This window comes from Panthera pardus, unplaced genomic scaffold, assembly GCF_024362965.1.
Source record: "Panthera pardus isolate Hobbes unplaced genomic scaffold, ASM2436296v1 HiC_scaffold_10, whole genome shotgun sequence".
NCBI lineage: Eukaryota > Metazoa > Chordata > Mammalia > Carnivora > Felidae > Panthera > Panthera pardus.
Window position 1 is genome coordinate 8,517,665 of NW_026526655.1, and position 22,982 is coordinate 8,540,646.

The following is a 22,982-nucleotide window of genomic DNA, read 5'->3' on the forward strand; positions in this document are numbered from 1 at the left end:
AAACGGCTACAACAACTAAATTAATGCTCAACTGCAAAACAAACAGCGCACATCCTCCTTGAACACAGCACTCAGACCCACGCAAGTCACAAGAGGAACCTACAGGTCTCCCCACGGAGTGTTTCAGAAGATAGATGGCAAAATGGATGTGAAGATAGAATTCCAACTTCTGGGCAACGGGGTCACCATCACGGATGGAACTGGGAACGTGCTCCTCCCACAGATCGAAGAACACCTTCTGGTCTCCGCTGTCAAATGCAGCAATGAGGTCCTTCTGTGGAGAAGACAGGAGACCGAACCCCAGTCACAAGGGATGGCCATTCTCCCAACACCCCAGATTATCCCAACCCACCCAATACCCCGGATACTCACACGCTCCGGGGTTTCAATGTGATAAAACTCAGTCTCCTTTCCAAGATAAAGGACAGAAAGAGAGCTAGAAGGCTTCAAGCATCTGAGGCTGAGATTTCTGCAAACCAACCCTGGTTGTGATGTCAAGTCTGGGCTTTGAAAGGATCAGTTGGAACAGTGAAGTCCCTGAAGGGGGAGGAACCACTCCCAGGCCAAGGACTCGAGGCCAGAAAACTCACAGGCACACACATACCCTGTGGACTCGCTGACCCGCAGCGCGCAATCCATAAAAACCAGGCCAGACCCAGAGCCCAGTCAGGCCTCAGCGGAGCTCACCCCGCCCACAAAGCAGCTTGCCAACAGCACAGCTGTGAACCGGAGCTCATCTACGCTGACCCGTTCAATCCCAGGCCTGGGATGCTGACGCATGTCCCACTGAGATGGCACTCGGGAAGCGACTACGGATCCCAACACATCCATACAGTGTCCACCGATTACGGAAGCAGGGAAGCACAGGCTACAGCTAGAGGAGGGGGCACAGGCCTGGTACCATTCCGACCTCGGGGCTGTGCGAGTCTGACTATGCAGGGCAGACAGTTTCTGGACTTACTGTGCAATAGCTGAGATAGAGAATTCTGGAGAAAGGAGGTGGCGATTATCACGCCGCCTGCCTCACTAGAAGAATGTTAAGCGTCCCATCGCAAATACCTGCTGCATAATTTTGTGGATTTAAGTATAAGGCAGAATGGAAAGAACTTCCTAACAGTCCAAAGCAATGTGATTCATATTATTTTCCTTATGATATCAAATGCCCAAGATACTCAGACCTACATTTTGCGCTCATTTACAAAAGTTTTTCTTGGATTGGATTTTCTGTGGAACCTCCAGGTCCCCCCACCCAACACCATTATTCATCACTATTATTTGGTCATTGTATTTTTACACTTTGTTTTTTCTTTTACACTTTTGAAAAATGGCTTTATAGTATTCCTCTATAACTGCCTCTTTGGTTAAGGTTGTTTATAAATGAGCTTGTTAATATCATAAAATGGAAATAGACTGAACAATGTTGCAGTGTCTGGTTATACTCGAAGATATTCATTAGTAAGGAATCTTCAACTACAATTAGTACAGAAATGTTCTCTATGTCATGTGATCAAGAACATCTGAATATTGGGGCGCCTGGGTGGCTCAGTCGGTTTAGCGTCTGACTCTCGATTTTGGCTGAGATCAAGATCTCACGGTTCGTGGGTTTCAGCCCCGCGTAGTAGCTCTGCGCTGACAGAGTGGAGCCTGCTTGGGATTCTGTGTCTTCCTCTCGCTCTCTGCCCCTCCCTTGCTCGCACTGTCTCTCTCTCTCTCTCTCTCTCTCCCTCTCGCTCTCTGCCCCTCCCTTGCTCGCACTGTCTCTCTCTCTCTTTCTCACTCTCTCTCTCTCAAAAATAAACTTAAAAAAAAAAATCAGAGAAATGCTGTTTAAAAAAAAAAGAACATCTGAATATTACCTTACTCTGGAAGGTCTTGGCATATATTTGAATGAAACTCAGAATTTTTCAAAGTAAGTCCTATAAGAAATGTCTGCCTCCTCAGAACCATCCTCTTGCTGTTACTCAGCCTTGGTAATAGCGAAGGACAGCCTGTCAGCAACCAGAGGAAGAGCGGTGCCCAACAAAATGTGAGCAGCTGAGCTCTGCCTCCTCTGAAAGAACGAGGAAGCCCGTTACTGGCCGCCGCAGGGGTGGAGGGGATCTCCCCAAGTGGCAGTGCTGCTGGGGCCCGACCCCACGCCGGGCTCGCCTCTGCTGAGCTCTAAGCAAACCCTGCCATCCCTGCGAGCTGCTCTGGAGGAAGCATTCTCCCATGACAGGTCTAGTGACCGAGAGCTCTTCGTGTGAATGAGTTTACTGTAGATTTGGGAGTATTTTAAGGCTTTGAGTCAAGGTATTTTGTCAGGTGCCTTGGCAGAGTCCACATGTCAAACGGGCCATGTATAGTCTGTTCTAAATTCTACATTTGTAGGGGCGCCTGGGTGGGCCCGTTAGTTAAACGTCCGACTTCGGCTCAGATCATGATCTCACAGTTCATGAGTTCGAGCCCCACGTTGGGCTCTGTGCTGACCGCTCAGAGCTTGCAGACTGCTTTGGATTCTGTGTCTCCCCTTCTCTCTCTGCCCCTCCCCTGCTCATACTCTATCTCTCTCTCAAAAATAAACATTAAAAAAAATTTTTAATTCTACATTTGTAGACCTGTGACCAGATTTATAGATCTGTACCTGGAAACAGTCCCTGCATTTAAAATAATATCTACATACAAAGCAATCCAGTGTTATAACTCATAGAGTCACAAATATTAATGACCTTCTCTTATATAAACCATGATCCCAGCCAGAACCACCAAGATCAGAATATTTACACGCCAGCAATAGTAACTTATAAACACAACACACACACACACACACACACACACACACACGCACATGCACACGCACACACTGCTTAAAGAACAGTGCTTAGGGAAATTCTCCATTTATTGAGTGTCACTGAAATTGTGCAATATCTTTGCTGTTTACTTTTGTTTGGGATAGCCATCATGGTGGGTATGGCTGTCTATTGGAGGAGCAGAAAAGATATGCTTGTGGCAATCAGAAAGTTTGAAGGTTTTTCAAGTTACAGAAAAATGGACCTGAATGCATCTGAGAGATACAAACCAAAACCACAAGGTATCACTTCACATCCATCAGGATGACTACTATCAAAAACAAAACAAAACAAAAAATAAAACAGGTGTTGGTGAGGATGTGGAGAAATTATAACCCCTGTGTACTGTTGATGGGAATGTATGATGCAATTACAATGCAAAACAGTATGAAGTTTCCTCGAAAAATTAAAAAACGAACTACCATATGATCAGTAACCTACTTCGGGTATAAACCCAAAATAACTGGAAGCACACCTATGCTCGTAGCAGCGCTATTCACAATAGCCAAGAGGAGGAAGCAACTCAAGCGCCCGTGGACGTATGAATGGATACACAAAATGTGGTACAGACACGTAACAGAATATCCTTCGGCTTTAAAAAGGAAGGAAATACTGTCACATGCTACAACATGGGTGAACCTTGAGGACATTATGTTAAGTGAAATAAGCCAGCCACAAAAAGAAAAATACAGTATGATTCTACTTATATGAGGTATCTTTAAGTAGTGAAAGTCATAGAAACAGAAGTAGAATGATGGTTATTAGGGGCTGGGGGGAGGGAATGTGGGTAGTATTGTTCAACGGACAGAGTTTCAGATTTGCGAGATGAAAAAGTTCTCGACATCTGTTTCATCACAACATAAATATATTTAACACTACTGAACTGTATACTTAAAAATAGGTAAGACGGTAAATTTATGTCCTGTGCTTTTTAAATCACAATTTTAAAAAAAGGCCCCGGAAACACTGAAGTGTGTGCGGCTGGCGCTGCGTGTGATGTCAAACCAGTTGCAAAAAGTGCACGGCAGCCATTTCTGGAGATACCAGCTACACAGAGAAGTTTCCAGACACAGAGCTTATCCTGGTTGTGTGTGAGTTTCACAGAAGATTCTGACCATTTTGCTAGTTAGCTATCAAGGATTTGTTAGATTCCTCTCAACGGTACCTTCAATTAAGAGATGCGCACATAGTTTTCCAACTTGCGGGGTAACGGTGGGTGGCCCTTCTTCCTTCTGAAGGAACGTGGGGAAACTAGGTGCTGAGGGCCCAGGACTGAGGCTGAGATTCTGAGGAAGAAGCTCCACTCTGGTTAAGAACAGCCTCTGTGTCCAAGTCTAACAATGGCTCGATTCTGGTTTCATGTTCTGAAAAATGTGCTCTGGGGATGGGAGGTGCCCCGCCAGGCTGCCCACTGTGGCAGCATCAACAGAAGAGTCTGTGTTTGACATGGCGGCAGCTCAGTGTCCAGGTGCCTGAGGTCTGGAGGGACACTGAGCAGAGGGCACAGCCCCAAGGGCCACTTCAACAGTGCCCCATCCAAGGGAGTTGGGGATCAGGAACAAAGGGATCGTGGGCTGCAGCCTTACTTCCAGCTCGTCGATAGGACTCTCAAATTAAGTGTCAATTTTTTTCCTGGAAGTAGGTGTATCAGAACAAATAAAGTTATTAAAATAATAAAATCATGCAAAGCTGAAACACGAGATGGAGGCATCGAATAACAGATCGAACCAGGACCTTTAAGGTCCCTTCTAATCCTGAGAGCTGAAGCCTGTATAACGTCTGTCCTCCGCAGCCCCTGGCATTCACAGAACTGCTCGGCCTTCCTTTCGGGACACTGCCTTTCAGTATGACTCTCGCTCCCTGCCCCCTCCAATCTCCCCAAGAGAGAATGAGAGCACCTGGAGGGCTGAGGTTTGTTTTGGTCTGGTTCACCACCGTGTCCCCAGAGCCTAAAATTCACAACCTATGCTGCTCAGGATGGAGATCACATTTGTTTCTGTTCCTAAGCATTGCATGGTTTCTTCTTTTTCTTCTTCCCAAGAAATGTACTTATGTGAAAGGTATTACATCACAACCCACTTCCTAGAGAAGGTATACAGATTTAAAGATGACATTACTAATTCATATGAAAACACCTATGCATCTAAAAGTCATTCTGGGGTCGCTTGGGGGCACCTGGCTGGCTCAGTCAGTAGAGCATGCAACTCTTTTTTTAAAATAAAGTTTATTTTTATTTATTGGGGTGGGGGGGAGAGAAAGAGAGAAAGAGAGAGAGAGAGAGACAGAGAGACAGAGAGACAGAGAGAGAGAGAGAATCCCAAGCAGGTTTTGCACTATCAGCACAGAGTCCAACACAGGGCTCAATCCCATGACACATGAGATCATGATCCGAGCCAAAATCGAGAGTTGGACACTTAACCAACTGAACCACCCAGGCACCCCTAAAGCATGCAACTCTTGATCTCCAAGTTGTGAATTCAAGCCCCACGTTGGGCATAGAGCTTACTCCAAACAATCAATCAATCAATCAACAAATAAACGAAAAGTCACTCAGACCAAGTTCCCAGAACAATGCCAATATTCTCTAATAATGGCATGTTTTACAAGTAGGGAGCATCTTGATTATTGACAGAGATCAAAGAAAAGCAAAATGTTACCTGGATGAGCAGTGATTTGGAATCCCTTAAAGATCCACCTGCTGTTTTAGATAACGGCTTTCCTTTTATTTTGCATTCTTTTGAAAATGTTTTCAAGGTGTCTTCAAATTCAGCAAAATCTAAATACTATAAAAAAGAACATAAGTGTATATACATTTCTCTATTTTAACATCAACAAAGTAACTGCCTTTGAAGTAACTATACCAGCTCCGTGTTATCACCAATTCATAACGGGGTTAATCTTTGGGAGAATTTGGGATCCAGCTTACAATTTACTTGGTTGACACACATGCCAAGAGCCTAGAAAGACAGTATCATAGAACATGCTTATTTACAGAAAATAAATTTGTTTTCAGGAAAAAAAAAGTGAGCTGCACGATTCATTACCATTATTAATAGAAACAAAATGATGTGTGCAGCAGTCTGAAAAAGGCAAAAGTGATCTTTAGAAGGCCTGATGGCTTTGGGTCTAGTAGGTCTCTGGGAATCTGCTACTTGAAACAGGCACTAGAAATGCCTGCCCTTAAGAACAGAAGATAAAAGATGGGCAATGTCGGCAGTGACCTTGGAGCACGGCACTAAAGCTCACTGCCTGTCTCGAGACGCCCCTCTCCTTTGCCTTCCCCACCATGTACTCAACCGTCGTCCTCCACACTCCTCTGCCCTCCTTCTCAGTTTGTGGCAGTCGCCTCCTGCCACCTCCTCGGGGTAGGCTACTTCCCCAGGCCCTGTCCACAACCCATTGCTGTGATGGCTTTAAGAATTTATTCATGAGATGGGGCTCCTGGATGGCTCAGTCGGTTGAGCGTCCGACTTCGGCTCAGGTCATGATCTCACGATTCATGGGTTCGAGCCCCGCGTCGGGCTCTGTGCTGACAGCTCAGAGCCTGGAGCCTGCTTCGGATCCTGTGTCTTCCTCTCTCTCTGCCCCTCCCCCCGCTCATACTCGGTCTCTGTCTCACAAATAAATGTTAAAAAAATTTGTTTTAATAGTAAAAAATTTTTTGAAAAAATAATTTATTCACGAGCACACCAAAAAATGACTAAGCTTCATTTCCGGGATAGATGCCTTGCTCCACTGCCGTGGCTCGCGGTGCCTACTGGACGGTTAATCACAGAATAAAACAGCAGCTGCGGTTTCTTAAGCACCATCGACGTGCTAGCCCCGTGCTAAAAGCAGTAGAGAATATATAAAAGCACAGGGTGTGGGTCCTGTCCTTCAAAAGCTTTCATTGTAGCAAACCTAAATGTCCATTCATAGGTAACAAGTTAAGTAGACGCGGCCACTCGATTTGAAATATTCAACAGCATTAAAAAGTATGAGGCAGATCACAGGAAGGCAGTCACACTATACTACTGTGGGTGCAGAAAAGCCAAGCTTCAGAACAACATGTACGACAGCATATTCCATTTTGTAAAGCAAACTATAGACATGTACATGTATTTTGCATATTCACTGAAAAAAAGTCTGGAAAAATACACTAACCCATTAACAGTGGTCGCTGCAGGAGTAGAACAGGGTAATGAACTTTTTACATTTCCACATTGTTTGCATCTTTACCGTGAGCACATGTTACTATTATAATTTTCTTTAAAGAAATCTTTTCAAGTGACTTTAAGATTTCAATTTAGTTATGAAAACCAATAATACATATATAATGGAAAACAGAGAACTCTAATGTAAGGATAGAAAACACATTTATTATAAGACACTATAAAATGTGCTGCATTATAAAACATGAGTTTTCAAGGTCTTTTTTTCTGTGACCTGTGTGTGGCAAAACATACCTCTTTCACTAGTGCAAGTAATTCTGATTCGTGAGCCAGAACGTCCCCCATATTGAACGGTTACTGTTAATTCTCACGGCAGCAAAAACCTCTACAAGGCAAAAGCAGAAGATAAAAGCTTTCACTACAATCATCTGTGAAGTCATAAAAAGATGGCTGTGGTGGGCAGAATAATGGCCCCCCATTCTAACCCCCAGAGCCCCTATGTCGAGTTGCACATGGAATTAAGGTTGCTAATCAGCTGACCTTAAAATAAGGAGAGTATCTATGATTACCTGGTGGGCCCAGTGTAATCACCATGATCCTTATAAGGAGACAAGAGGGTCAATGTCAGAGTGATGCACTGCTGGCCCTGAAGATGGAGAAGGGACCCCACACCAAGGAATGAGTGCAGGCAGCCTCTAGAAGCTCGAAAAGGCAAGGAACAGACTCTCCTCCGGAGCCTTCAGAAATGAACAAGCCCTGGGCCACCAGGGGGCTCAGTCAGTCGAGCGTCCGACTTGGGCTCCGATCACGAACTCCCAGTTTGCAAGTTCAAGCCCCACATCGGGCTCTGTGCCGTTAGCACGGAACCCGCTTCAGATCCTGTCTCCCTCTCTCAAAAATAAACATTAAAAAAAAAAAAAAAATGAACAAGCCCTGTGAACACCTGGATTCTAGCCCAGGGAGACCCATTTTGGGCTTCTGACCTCCAGGTCACTAATTTTATGGTAACTTATTACAGCAGCACTAGGAAATACAGAGGCTAAAGTCCGACGTAATTCCTTCTTCTATGACAACTACTTAAAATGAGTGTGAACATGGGCTAGAAGGCGGTGTAAATGAGAATCAAGGCTTGCTAATGGATTGGGGACGATTATTTTTCTAATGTGCCATAGTGTGGTATATGTAATTCAAACGATCAAGACCACAAAGCACATTTTAGAACAAAACAAAATTTGATAAGATTCATTCACTTAAGAAGGACATGCATTAAAATTAATCTGATATAAATAAACACAGAGTCACCAATTCCTCACACAGCCTCCAAGTAAAAAATAGTAACCGGGGGCACCTGGGTGGCTCAGTTGGTTAGGTGTCCAATTCTTTTTTTTTTTTTTAATTTTTTTAATGTTTTTATTTATTTTTGAGACAGAGAGACAGAGCATGAGTAGGGGAGAGGCAGAGAAAGAGAGGGAGACACAGAATCCAAAGCAGGCTCCAGGCTCCGAGCTGTCAGCACAGAGCCTGATGCGGGGCTCGAACTCATGGACTGTGAGATCATGACCTGAGCCGAAGTCGGACGCTCAACCGACTGAGCCACCCAGGCGCCCCTAGGTGTCCAATTCTTGATTTCGGCTCAAGTCATGAGCTCGCAGTTGTGAGATCGATCGAGCCTTGCATTGGGCTCCATGCTGGGTTGAAGAAGCCTGCTCAAGATTCTTCCTCTCCTTTTCTCTCCCTCTCCCTCTGCCCCCCCCACTGCACATGCACACCCATTCTCTTAGAAAGAAAGAAAGAAAGAAAGAAAGAAAGAAAGAAAGAAAGAAAGAAAGAAAAGAAGGAAAGAAAGAAAGAAATCCGTAATGTTTCTGGAAGACCATAATCATTTAGCCTCACAGTAATGGAGGAGGAAGTGATACATATTTTCACAAGTGTTAAGGTTCACGTGCTAGAGAATTTATTAGGTCAGTTTGTCTTTGTTTTTTGTTTTCTTTTAGTTACATGTAAGGATGCACAACGCCTATGTACATGTCCAAATGTTTAAATAAACAAAACGCTGCAAACGTTTTGAAGAAGTACTTTCTACTTTTTCTGTCCCCAGGTGTGCCCAAAGCAGCCACTCCCTGAGCCGCAGCCCCAGGCTCTTCACCCACACTGGGTGCCCATAACCAGGGGAATGAAAAAGCCTGTGCACTAATACTAACTACCCACTCACTGGCACCTGATCTGGGGCAATCACCGAAACTCGGAGTCTCTTTCATCTGTGAAATAAAGTGGAGAATTGACCAGATCTCTTCTATTACTAAGAACACACGATTCTGTTAACATTACATCTGCCCATTACAGTGCCTTTGATTTGAATTATTTGAGCGTAAGTCGGGCAGATTAAATTTAGTAACTTGCCCCGTTTTCATTCTCTGTCTCACCATCATCTTGTGGCCCCATCTTTCCCAATGTATGGGGACGCAATCTCCCGTTCCCTCTCTCCCTACTTCAGTTGCTAGCCTATTGACAAGTGATCTTTCCTCTCCTGCTTAGGACCCTCCTCGGGTACCACCACCCTCCGGACCAAGGCCACGCTCCTTACGCCCACCTCTCAAAGGCTACACAGCTTGGCCTCCCACACTCTCCTTTGCTCTGTGAACTTGAGGTACAAGGGCCACAGAGTGGCCGCACCCACCGGACGCCCACAGCCCACTCCTGCCTTCTCTCTGCACTTCCTGCAGACACCCTCCAGGGACTCCCATCTCATTCAGGTCTCTTCTAAATGTCACCTCCTCAGAGAGCTTGCCCTGACTACCCTTTCTAAGGGGTGAGCCCCATCACTTCTAAGTCTTCCGTCCTGCTTTATTTTTCTCAACAGCACTAACCACCATCTGACTCGAACACCCATCTGCTTAAGTACCGCTCGCTGTGGATTCAGGAGCTGCAGCCCTCGGCGTGCCCGGGGCCCAGGCCAGTGCCTGGCACACTGTAGTTGCTCAAAAACAACGAACGGAAGTAATTTCAGATGTGAGGAAAAGACAGCAAGAAGGGGACAGAGCCTGGAGAAGAGGGGTGTGGGGCTCTTTTAGACAGTGTGGGCAGAGAAGGCCTCCCTGGGAACGTCTGGGTGGAGACGCGAGGACGTGAGCACTCCCGGATCCGGGGAGAGGCGTCTGCAAGCGTGGAGGCCACAGGGCGCTGAGGACCGGGGTGGGGAGAAGCGAGGCAGACACAGGAGGCCTGGAGGCGCGGGCCAGGTCAGACAGGCCTTGTGTGGGCGAGCGGCCTGAGCGTGGTGGGAAGCCCCGAGAGGGCCCTGAGGAGGGACTGCCAACCCCGATTTACATTTCCCAACAGCAGCGTCTGCTGCGTGGGGAGAGGCTGAGCGGACCGTGGGCGGAAAGGGGGTCACGGCCGAGCCCGAGCTAGTGACGAGGGGAGTCTGGACGAGCCGAGGGGAACCTCGTGAAGTGTTCGGGTTCCAGACGTGAAAGGGAGAGGTGCACAACCTGCTGATGGACTGGAGGTCGGGGGTGAGGGTAAGAAGGGAAGGAAGACACGCGGGCCTGAGCAGACGCCATCTGCTGAAGTGGGGAGGAAGGGGACAGGGGCCATCTGACAGGTCATCAAGAGCTCTGTTCCGGCCATAGTCTCACAGGCCCACGAGGCATCCCGGCAGGGTGTGGAGAAGGTGGGTGCGTGGGAGCCCGAGTAAAGGGGAAGGTGGGAGCTGGAGATCAGCATCTGGAAACTGTCAGCATAAAGATAGCATCTCAGGAGACAAGGCTCCTACACGGATGGGACTCCTAGGGAGGAGGCGTAGCGGAGAAGAGCTCGGGCCCGTGCCTGAACCCTGGAGCACTCGGGTACCAGGGGCTCAGGGAGACAGAAGCGGCCAAAGCAGTGACTTGTTGGTGGGACACGAGCGGGAGACTGTGGCACCTGGGAGCCAGGGAAGGTGTTCCCCACGCCAACTGCCACTCTGCACGGTCGAGGAACACGTGGGGAGAAGACTCAATCCTTGGATTTGACAACACGGGTTTGACAGCGATGTGGACAAGAACAGTGAGGACAGGTGCCTGAAAGGAAAGGGTTAAAGAGAGAAGTCACAAAGGAGGGACAGGGAGATCTGTCACAACAAGGAGGGAGGGAGTGGTGTCTCAAAGAGATGGGAGGTGTTTTGAGGTAAAGAAACTCATTGACGGCTGGAAGAGAAGGTGGGAACCGAGCAGACTATGGAAACGTGGCAGGATTTCCAGTGCTGAGAATCTGCTTAAGACACATGGACTCGAGGGGCGCCTGGTGGCTCAGTCAGTTGAGTGTCTGACTTTAGCTCAGGTCACGATCTCGAGGTTCATGGGTTCCAGCCCCACGTCAGGCTCTCTGCTGTCAGCACGGAGCCTGCTTCGGATCTTCTGTCCCCCTCTCTCTCTTCCCCTCCCCACTCACACTCTCACGCACAAGGGCTCTTTCTCTCAAAAATAAATATTTAAAAAAAAAAAAAAAAAAGACACATGGACTTGAATCCGAAACCCGGAACCAGTCTGCACAATTTTGCAGTTTTTTCAGCCACTTTCAGCCGTCTGAGTTAGGTGAGCCAGGGTGAGGTTTTTTCTGGAAGAGAGGGAAAAGAGAAAGCCAGTGTAACAGTGATGGAGCACTGAGGCTGGAGGAGGGGGGAGGTGCACAGGGGATCGTAGAGCAGTGAGAAAGTAACAAGGTCAAACACCTGCTTAAGAGGCCCGGGGCCTGAGATCAGCGGCAGAGACACATTCACGTGAGCTTGAAAGAGGAAAAAGTGTGATCAGAATGGAACAGGTGCTTGATCTGGGAGGCGATGCCATATTAGGACATTCGTGGCCACAGCAGGGAGCGGAGAGAAGGAATGGAGGAAGAAGACGCCTGAAAGATGAAGAAAGCAGAGGGGCACTTGGCTGGCTCAATCAGTTAAGCATTTGACTCTTGAATTCGGCTCAGGTCACGATCTCACTGTGAGATCAAGCCCGAGTCGGGCTCTGCACTGACAGTGCAGAGCCTGCTTGGGAGTCTCTCTCTCTCTCTCTCTCTCTCTCTCTCTCTCTCTCAAAACAAATAAATAAACATTAAAAAGAAAAAAAAAGATGGAGAAAGTGGAGTGAGTGGCCAGAATGGGGAAATCTCCAAACCAGAAGGAGAGGAGGTGGAGGGGCAGACAGTGAGCCAGGCGCTACAGCCTTTGAGGGGAAGCTGTGCCCCCAGTAGGTTGGTGGCAGGGAGGAAAGGCCGGGGCACGTGCTTCAAAGGAGCTGGGGGTTTTGACGAAGGGAGACAGTGACGTGGATGTAGCAGGGAGTGCACCTATCCTTCCTGGCACCTGCAGGCCTGCCAGGGACCTGAGGAAACACTGCTACGGTTTGAGGACCACCACCTCCTCAGCCCTTCTCTGGACCCCCGCCCCCTCTGCCCCACAGCAGGCCCACCAGCGGCAAACCTCCGATATCCCCCACACCACATGCTCTTCCACAACTCCAAACCGTCTGTCTGATGCACTCGCCCCACCACAAACTTGGCTCATCAGGGTAACTTAACCCAGAAATGACCTCTTTCAGGAGGTCGGCCATGAACCCCTCCCCTTCCTTCCCTATCAAGGAAATACTCTCTCCTCTGAACTCTACATTTACCTCTACTGCTATACCTATCACCCTGTCTATAAAGGCAGGCAGGTGGATTTAAATTTGATGTCTCCAGAACCTAACGGAGCCCGGTAGGCATCACAGACACCCAAGATATTTACAAACAAATGATGTCCAAGCAGAGAGAACAGAATTTTGAAGACCAGAGAACAAGAGAACGTTGTTGTTTTTGAGAACGCAAGCTCTTCCTACCTCAGGGCCTTTGCACATCCTCTTCTCGCTGCTTACAACACTTTCCTCCTCTTTCTTCACCTGGCTAATCCCTGTGCTTATAAACATCACTTACTCAGAGAAGTTCTTCAAGACCACTATTTGAATGAGATTCTGCTGTGATGATCTCTCAGTGAATGTGAGCCACTGTTGGGTATTCTATTACTCTGACATCTTGGAAATGAGAATTTCATCTAAACCTTTATATCATAAAAAGTTCACTTTAGGGCCGCCTGGGTGGCTCAGTCGGTTGGGTGGCCGACTTCGGCTCAGGTCATGATCTCACAGATCGAGTTCGAGCCCAGCGTCGGGCTCTGTGCTGACAGCTCAGAGCCTGAAGCCTGTTTCAGATTCTGTGTCTCCCTCTTTTTGACCCTCCCTCGTTCATGGTCTGTCTCTCTCTGTCTCAAAAATAAATAAACGTTAAAAAAAATTTTAAAAAAGTTCACTTTAAGGGTTTACTGTATGCCAGGCAACATGCAAGATGCTTCACATTTAATTGTCACAACAAAACTGAGAGATGAATATAATTTATATTATTTTACAGATGAGGTAACTGAGGCTCAAACAGGTTGAGATGCTCCCAACAATCCAGCCAGTAAGTGACAAAAGTACGAATTTAAGTCCAGACCGATATTAACCACTACACAAGTACTACCCAAAACGCTGGGACCACCTCAATCAGGATCGCCTGGGATGCTTCTGCAAATGAAAATTCCTAGCGCCACCCTGATCTTAACTGGACACCATGGCAGCACGATGCCCAGAAACTGATTTAAACAAACTCCCCGGATGACTTTTATGCACACTCAAGTTTAAGAACCACTGCTCTACTTTATGCAGAAACTAGACAAAACTTCTTCAGCCATTCTTGAGGATTGCTTCTTAATTTCCACAGAATAGGGCTCTAGGACCTACAAGCTGATCGAATAAGGCGAAGGCTATGGGATTTGTCTGGAAGACGAAATTGCAGTGTTAGCATCCTAGTTTGGCTTAGACTGGATGAAGTCTGGAGAGGAGGTTAGCTGATGCAGATAACAGAGCGGATGGATCTAAAAGCCCCAGGCTACCCGCTCGTGCCGCCACTACCCAGCTGGACGACCGGCGGCCCCTTCCAAGTTCGGTCCACTGCAGCACAGATCAGAGACTACTTGCGGGAAGCGGCTGGGCCCGTCCTCGGTTTGTCCAGGAGGCCGCCTCGGGCCCACGCCAGAGTAAGAGCCCAGGACGGCCGACCAGAAGTGGGGGCGTTCGGCAGCGGCTGCCAAGCTGACTTTCCTCTGGGGCGAGGGCTCCGCAGAGCTTCGGCCCTCGGGCCCCACCACTGCTCCTTTCCGCCCGGGGATGGCAGGCTCCAGGGCGGCCCGACCGCATCGGAGGAGGCGCTTACCTGCTGCACGGCCGCGGGCGCCCGCGCCAAACCCGCTCCGCCGCCACTTCTCCAGCTGTCGCCCAGGCAACCGGCGCCGCCAGTTCGACGTCACGTGGGGGCGGTGCAGCCAATCACGGGACGCAGCCGGCGCGGAGCATCCTGGGAGGAAAGGCGGGCGATTCGGGAGCTGGGGCTCCGAGGCCTCCCGGCGGCGGAAGTGAAGCGGGATTTCGCGGCGCGGCGGCCGCTGTGTGAGGCTCGCTGTGGGGTGGCGTCCCCTGTCCTCCTCTCCACGACTTCCCGTTCGTTCATTTCCACACGCGCGGTGCTTGGCGCTCTGCCCGGCTCTGGGGATGAGCCGACTGGGCTCAATACCTAACTTCAAGGAGCTCGTTGTATCCCGGGAAAAACAAAACCGGCCAGAGAATACAATACAGAGTGGTGTTCGTGGAAAAACAGGTGTTACTCCCGTTCGCAGGAGCGACTCAGAGTTACCTTGGAACCAAAAATGTCGCCCCAAATCTGCCTACGCTTCACCCTTCCACCCCGCTGCAGCACTTTCTGGGAATTTTAAGAAACTTCCCCCGCCCCACGTGAAATTTTGGTTTTCAAAAATAGAACAGCGCAAATCCTCCCTCTCCTTGCACGTGGTGCTTCCGGGCTCAAGTTAAACAGCACTGAAAGAGCACCTGCCAGTCTCCAGCTCAGCTGGAGGGTGGGGAGGTGGCTGGAGACATGACCTTCCAGGCACTGAGGCTCTGTAGTGGGAGTCTTCGTGTTTCCACCTCATGCTTCCAAAAAGACGGCCAAGGCCAGAGTCAGGGAAGAGTCATGGAGAAGGTAGGTGAGCTTTATTTTAAAGAAGCCCTAAGATGGTCTGTGGCCACCATCTCCCTGGCCTCCAGCCCTGCCACTGCTCTTCTGGGATCTGAGATTGCCTTCAAAGAAAAGCTATATTTGGCAGGAAGAGAAATCCTGTCCATGTAATATGTATTGAAAATAAATGTCAGGATGCCTGGGTGGCTCAGTGGGTTAAGCTTCTGACATCAGCTCAGGTCATGATCTCACGGTTTGTAAGTTCCAGCTGAGCTGGGCTGTGCTGACAGCTCAGAGCCTGGAGTTTGCTTCGGACTCTGTGTCTCCCTCTCTCTCTGCCTCTCCCTTGCTCATGCTCTGTCTCTGTCTCTCTCTCAATAAACATTAAAAAAAATTTTTTTAATAAAAAAAAATAAATCTCCCATTCACAGTAAGTTAACATTTGTCAGTTCACTGTGTGCCAAAGGTCGTCAGACAAAATATAGAACACTTAAATTTTTTTAAACGTTTTTTTAATTTTAATTTTAATTTTTGAGACAGAGAGAGACAGAGCATGAGCAGGGGAGGGGCAGAGAGAGAGGGAGACAGAATCTGAGGCAGGCTCCAGGCTCTGAGCTGTCAGAACAGAGCCCGACGTAGGGCTCGAACTCAGGAACTGTGAGATCATGACCTGAGCCAAAGTTGGACACTCAACCGACCGAGCCACCCAGGTGCCCCTAGAACACTTACATTTTAAATTTGGATTTCAGATAAGTTTTTAATATAAGTATATCCCAACTATTGGTTTATTTTAATGTATATACAGGACATTATATTGGCCTGTATTTTTATTTGCTAAATATGACAACCCCATGTGTGCCCAGCATTGTGCTAAGTGAATTACATAAATTATTTAATTCACACCACATCCATGAGATGGATAATATTTTCAGAATTGTATAGATTAATGTTGTACTTTACCTGAGGTAATGTACATGCTGATGTCTGATCTGGGGTGCTTTCTATTGCAGTAAGCTAAATCATATCAGTCTCTTTGTCCAAGTTTTGTCTTTGACAAGATAAATAACAGGAGGTACAGAGAGGTTAAGAACTCAGAGTTCGCACAGCAGGGGAGTGGTGGAACCGGACCAAATCTAGGTCCTCGTGCCTTTGAACCCTGGGCTCTAGGCTACAATAAATACCACTCCTGTTTTGCATTTGCCTTCTGGGTGCATTTGCCTGACTTCCAGGATTATGGTCATTGTGGTGGCTATTATCTTTGTCTGCCCATCACCTCTGTCCCTCCTGGTAATACACCTGACCACGGGGTTGGGCACACAGCTGGGAATGGACTAATCTTACCCTGCATCTCTGACCATGGTGATTGGCCCAGGATGGGCATGTGATTCAAGCTAAGCCAATGAGAGTCTTTCCGAGGCATTCTTCTGTTGAATTGTGTTCAGGTTATTGTAAAATGAGATTCCAGGGTAGCCTTATAACCATGTCCTTTGTCACATAAAAAAGCCTGAGAAAATGAAGCTGTCACCCAGAGAGATGCAAAGAGAAGATGCTGGGATTGTGAAATCACTGGGTCCAGACTCTGAGTTCCATAGAGCTCTTCTCGTTCCTACAGCAGCTCCAGCAGCCCTCCAATCAACCAAATAGTTTTCTATTCAGACGGATTCAAATTGGGTTTCTGTCACTTGCAACCCAAAGAATCCTGTTGTAGACATAATTTCTGTATATGTCATATCAACTCAAAGTGCCTTCAACAAGGGGATTTGTTATTAATTAAAAATGTCAGGCTAATTTTCTTACAATAAACTCAGAGGTAGCTTCTTACGATTACCTCAAGTTGTCAAGGATCTAGGTTGGTTTCTGACTTGTACCTTTGTGATTGTGGGTGATACTGGAACAAGCAGATATGACTTGAAACAGTAGATAAATTGCTATCATTCTTTATACTTTAAGAATTTCTTCAATTCCTTGAACACTTGTGTGATACAAGCACTAAATTGGAAAAAAAAATGTCAATGTGATATGTCCTGGTATGAGTACAAAGAATATTTTTGTCACAAAGGCAAACTGCTTCCCTCTGAAGTGCCATCTGGGCAGTGCCCATGTTGAGTCTGCTCTGTATATCCACGAGTTCAGAGCAGTACGGTAAACCAGTGCCTCCCCTTCCCAGTTCTTAGGCCTACCAAGACATCCCACTGGTTTTTTTCTTGACAACTCCAGTTTTCCCAAAGTGCCAGTGCACCCACAATGACTTTCTGGTGCCTGGATGGCTCAGTTGACTAAGTGTCTGACTCTTGATCTTGGCTCCAGTTATGATCTCACAGTTCGTAGGACTGAGCCCTACGTTGGGCTCTGCTGACAGTGTGGAGCCTGCTTGGGATTCTCTGTCTCCCTATCTCTCTGCCTCTCCCCTGCTCATGCTCTTTTTCAAAATAAATGAAATGAAATGAAATGAAATGAAATGAAATGAAATGAAATGAAATGAAATGAATCTGTATAAACCCATCACTCCAATTGTAGGATTATCAAAATGTTGCTGCTGGGAAAAACTCAACCCCAAATTCAATTCTTGGAATATGCACAATACTTCAGGGGAGCTAACCAAGCTTTCCCTGAAAATAAAAGGGACTGGCTGAGTTCTGCATTCGAGGGACAAATCTGAGCCATCTGCAGCCCTTCTATGGACCTTAGCCCTTGAACACCTTGGGGGTGGGAGGCCACACATCTCTGTGCCATGCTACACAGTTCTTTTTTTTTTCCAGTTTCAAACATTTTAATTTTTTATTGAATTATAATTGGCATACAATATTATATTAGTTTCAGTGTACAAGAGAGTGATTCGATATTTTTATACATTACAAAATGCTCATCACAATAGGTCTAGTTACCATCTGTCATTATACAAAGTTATCACAATATTTAAAAAAAAATTTTTTTGGGGCGCCTGGGTGGCGCAGTCGGTTAAGCGTCCGACTTCAGCCAGGTCACGATCTCGCGGTCCGTGAGTTCGAGCCCCACATCAGGCTCTGGGCTGATGGCTCGGAGCCTGGAGCCTGTTTCCGATTCTGTGTCTCCCTCTCTCTCTGACCCTCCCCCGTTCATGCTCTGTCTCTCTCTGTCCCAAAAATAAATAAAAAACGTTGAAAAAAAAAAAAAATTTTAAGTACTCTCTATATCCAACATGGGGCTTGAACTCACGACACTGAGATAAACAGTTGCATGCTCTACCAACTGAACCAGCCAAGAGCCCCCAAATTATTACAGCATTATTGATTATATTCTCTATGATGTACATTGCGTCCCTGTTATTTATTTTATAACTGGAAGTTTGCACCTCTTAATTCCCTTCATTTATTTGGCCCATCCCCCCACTTCCCTCCCCTCTGGAAACCACCAGTTTGTTCTCTGTATCTCTGAGTTTGTTTCTGTTTTGTTCTGTTTCTTCATTTGTTTTTGCTTTTTAGATTTCACATATAAGTGAAATCATATGGTATTTGTCTTCCTTTGTCTGACTTATTTTATTTTGCAGAATACCCTCCAGGTCCATCCATGTTGTCGCAAATGTCAAGATTTCATTTCTTTTTATGGCTGAGTAATAGTCCATTGAATATATATATACCACATCTTATCCATTCATTTGTCTGTGAACACTTAGGTTGCTCCCATATCTTGGCAATTACATACGGGTACATATATCTTTTTGAATTAGTGTTTTCATTTCTTCAGATAGATACCCAGACGTAGAATTGCTGAATCACATGATAGTTCTGTTTCCAATTTTTGCGGGAACCTCCAACATACGGTTTTCCATGATGGCTGCACGAATGTACATTCCCACCAACAGTGCACTTGGGTTCCCTTTTTTCCTTGCCAACACTTGTTATTTCTTATCTCTTTGATAATAACCATTATGACAGGTGTGAGGTGGTATCTCATTGCGGTTTTGATTCGCATTTCCCTGATGTTTAGTGATGTGGAGCATCTTTTCCTGTGCCTGTTGACCATCTTTTATGTCTTCTTTGGAAAAATGCCTCTTTTCAGGTCCTCTGCCCATTTTTTAATAGGGTTTGCCTTTTTGTTATTCAGTTGTCTGAGTCCTTTACATATGTTGGGTATCCACCCCTTATCAAGTTTGTAAGTATCTTCTCCCATTCAGTAAGTTGCCTTTTGGTTTTATTAATATTTTCCTTTGCTGTGCAAAAGCTTTTTAGCTTGATGTAGTCCCATTTGTTTATTTTCTTTTTCTTTTGTTGCCGTTGCTTGAGAAAGCAGATCCAAAAGTGACACAGCTCTAAAATGAAGTCATCTTTGCAGCTGTCGCAGGCAACTGCCTGGCCTCTCTCTCTACTGAAGGGCAAATAGCTGAAACCACACACAGAGGAACTGTGTCAAAACCCCCGAAGAGAATGAATCGGATGAGAGGGTGAAGCCACCTAAATTAAGCCCTTAAGGCTGACCCACTCAGACAAACCTGGCAATCAGCTGGATTGACTTTATCTCGGAGCTCCAACAGGGGGAGTTCAGACCAAGAGCATGTTTCTGAGAAAGCACAGGGCCTGGATCTAATCAGCAGGTTGGAGGAGGAACGTACTGAAATACCGAGCGCAAATCAAAAGATGGGCTACTGCCAACCCACTGCCTGGGCAAAAAAAAAAAAAAAAAAGTCCTTCCAGGAAAGTTGGGTTTTGTCACTGTCCAAAACTCATGATGTATGGGGGATTCGGATACATCTGTCTTCCCAGCTCAGAGTCCATGCAGAGGTGGCGGAACTGGATTTTGGTCCGCAAGGGTCGCTTGATTTCGTGGAAAGAGAGCATACCCAAGTGGGAATACACATCCCCATCCCCTAAGGGAGTTATCAGTGAGCAGGAAAGCAGGGGAGTCCTGACAGTGGGTGAGGCCGGAGTCTTGGAGTCCATCTTGGCTTCGAGTGCCAGGTTTCCTTGCCCTGTCCCAGAGGTGTGACTTACATCATAGTCCCCAACTGTCATGTGGACTTGATGAAGCTGGCAAAAAGACGCGGGCTATTTGGACTTCCAGAGGGGCATCTGGGTGGCTCCGTTGGTGAAGCGTCCCACTTTGGCTCAGGTCACGACGTCATGGTTCGTGGGTTCGAGCCCCGCATCGGGCTCTGTGCTGACGGCTTGGAGCCTGGGGCCTGCTTTGGATTCTATGTCTCCCTCTCTCTCTACCCCTTGCCCACTCACACTCTGTCTCTCTTTCTCAGAAATAAACATAAAAAAAATTTTTTTTAATGGACTTGCAGAAGAGCAAATCTGGGACAAGATTTTTTTTTTTTTTTTTTTTGAGTAGACTCTATACCCAACACGGGTCTTGAACTCACAACCCCGAGATCAAGAGTCATATGCTCTACCAACTGAGCCAGTCAGGTGCCCCATGGAAGCAAGATCTTTTCCAAGCAAGTGTACATCTGCAAGAGACTGGTGGGACTCACAGCAGCTGGTGTTCATAGATAACAGACGCTTAAGGTGCTTAGGAGTATCGCCAGCTTCTAAGCAAGCTTAAAAATGCACACTGCACGGCATGTGATGTGAGCACAGAGTATAAATGCTAAAGTGACCGCATCTGGGTGGTTTCCCGGCTGTTGACACATCTCGAGAACCAGCAAGACAAGGCACACGGAATGTCTTTAGTCTTGTGGCTGTCCCTGGCGTTTGGATGGGATGCTGCAGAAGGAGTTCTTGTGAGCCACTAAGCACGCCCTGACCTCCTCTTGCCTTAGCCTAAACACCAGTGCTTTCCCTTGTGACCGTTGCTCTCCTGGTGAGACCTCCATACAGACCAGAAAGGAGTGTGAGACGGCGATAACTGAGCCACAAGATAAAATAGTTGATTCATCTTCATAAAAGGAATAATTCCTGATGATGGAAAGTGCACACAGTCACATTAAATCTCCCTTTTTACCCTTCTCCTCATCATTAGCAAATGATCCATGAGCTCAGCTGAACCTGAGGTCAAGGGCAGGAGGTAGAACTTCTGTCTGGCCCTGGGACCAAAAGCCTTTCGCTGCTGACAGACATACGAAGCCAAAAGTGAAACTACGGGCGGTGAGGGGAGAATGTGTATGGACTGGCCGCTGGCTTTCGAAGTGCGGTCCCCAGAGTGGCCTCGGCAGCGTCACCTGGGAACCTGTTGGACGTGCACCTTCTCTGGCCCCACCCACACCTGCTGACTGCGGAGCTGCGGGCGCTGGGCGCCGCGAAGGGGCTGGGACGGCGCTGGAGCGCAGGGGCAGCGGGGAGAGCGCGCGAGGCCGGCCCCGCGGACAGAGCGGGCTGCGGGGGGGGGGGTGGTGCGGGAGCCCGGACTGCGGGGGGTAGACCCCCAGCCGACGGTCAGCTCAGGGAAGGGTGGGGTCAGCCGGGGCCCTGGGGTAGAGCAGCAGGGGAGCGGCCGTCCACCCGGACCTGGGCCTGGGCGGGGCGGAAATCTGGCTCCTGCCAGGCCCCAGGCGCACCCCCTCCGCCCCACCCTCGGGCGGTCACTTCCAGGAACCCGGACTCCGGCTGTGCCAGCGCAGCGGTCGGGCGCGCAGAGGTTCCCAGAAATCGCGCGCGCTCTGGAGTGGGGACCGGGCCGCCCGGGCATCGCTGCTTTCCTCCCATCGGTCGCCCGGGCCGCCCTCCCGTCGCCGCCCCCGGCCCCGGGCCCCCATGCGGGCTCCCCGCTCGCTGCAAGCTCTCCCCCTTTGGCGGGACCGCCTCGCTTTCCCTCCTGCCTCAACTCCTTCAAGTCCAGGGACAGGAACCCCTCTCAAAACGGCTTAAGCCAGCGGCGCCAGGCTGGCGCAGTTGGTAGAGCAATGCGACACTTCTTGGGGTCGTGAGTTTGAGCCCCATGTTGGGTGGCCTTACTTTAAAAAATAAGTTTAAAAAAAAAAGAAAAAAATATATGTATATGTATAAACCCAGCTTAAGCCAAAGGATCTTTGCTGGCTCCCGTCAGCGGCAAGTCAGAGGAGGAGTCCCCCTCCCTCAAAGCTGGAAGGAGGACTCCCGCCCGCCTTTAGCTCTGCGCTTGACGCTCTTCTCTGGGCTCTGCCTTTGGCTCTGTGTGGGAGTGACTGGAAGTCAGTTCTGTCTATGGCTAGGCCCCAAATGGGTGGCCTGCACAGAGCTAAGCCCCAGGGCAGGGCTCTCCCTGGAGTCTGGGGGCCCTGAGTGTCTGATTCCAGTCCTTCCGGGGTGGCTACGCGCGGCCCTTGGCTTTCTAAAACATCTCTGTGTGTATGGGGTAAGGGCTCCTTTGCTGAGCGTGTTCACGCTGATCGCTTGACTTGCAAGGACGACTCCGGGCTCACACAGGCTCACACGGGCTGGGCAGTGGTGGCTCCACCCCGGGGCCTTGGAACTCCCCATCAAGGAGGAGAGGTGGGGGTGGGGGGCACAGACACATGCCCCGGCCTCCAGCTCTGGGACCCCCTCCCCCCTCTTACTGTAAGTCAGGGCAGCGGCCCGGTTCTCTGACTCCAGGCTGGACCAGGTCCCGGGAGGGCCTGCCAAGATCCTGGGGGGAGGTGCCAAAGTCGGCAGAGATTTGGAGTAACGAGCTTGGTAGCAGCATCTTGTCTGGGCTCAGAGGTTTCTGCTAAATAGAGTTAAGTCACCCTTGCTCTGAGTATTTGCAGCCTCTAGGGGCGAAAAAGCTGTCCAGGAAAAGTGATAGGAACCGTGTCCATCCCTTCAGGCTCAGGCAAATATGGCCCAACTGAGGGCCTGGGCAGAGCCAACAGGGGAAGCTCCAGGGACACTGGTGCAAACAGAAGGGGCGTCGTCGTCAAATACTGCAACAGCCTGAGGCCTGGACGGCCGCTCTCTGGGCCCCTCGGCGTCCCAGCCGTCGACACTAACACGTCAAGACTGTGCTCCCCGCTTTGTGACACTTGGCGGCCGCCCTCCAGTTCCACCAGCTGCAGGATACGGTGGGCCCCAGC

The 22,982-nt window shown here is 48.3% G+C and overlaps 1 protein-coding gene across 6 annotated transcripts in view; it reads right to left on the reverse strand.

The window, feature by feature from the left end:
* The window catches only part of ARMC9 (armadillo repeat containing 9), a 152,377-nt gene extending 138,045 nt beyond the window's left edge, over positions 1-14,332 (reverse strand). For 5 of the 6 annotated variants that reach the window (XM_019445605.2, XM_019445603.2, XM_019445602.2 and 2 more), the window contains exons 1-4: positions 14,234-14,332; positions 7,274-7,364; positions 5,486-5,611; positions 104-274 (exon numbers count right to left, since the gene is read on the reverse strand). In XM_019445605.2, the coding sequence (XP_019301150.2) occupies positions 104-274; positions 5,486-5,611; positions 7,274-7,324 (348 nt within the window). In that variant the 5' untranslated portion in view covers positions 7,325-7,364; positions 14,234-14,332. The remainder of the gene's footprint in view (positions 1-103; positions 275-5,485; positions 5,612-7,273; positions 7,365-14,233) is intronic. The other variant, XM_019445604.2, reaches the window with a different exon arrangement.
* Positions 14,333-22,982: the final 8,650 nt, after the last annotated feature.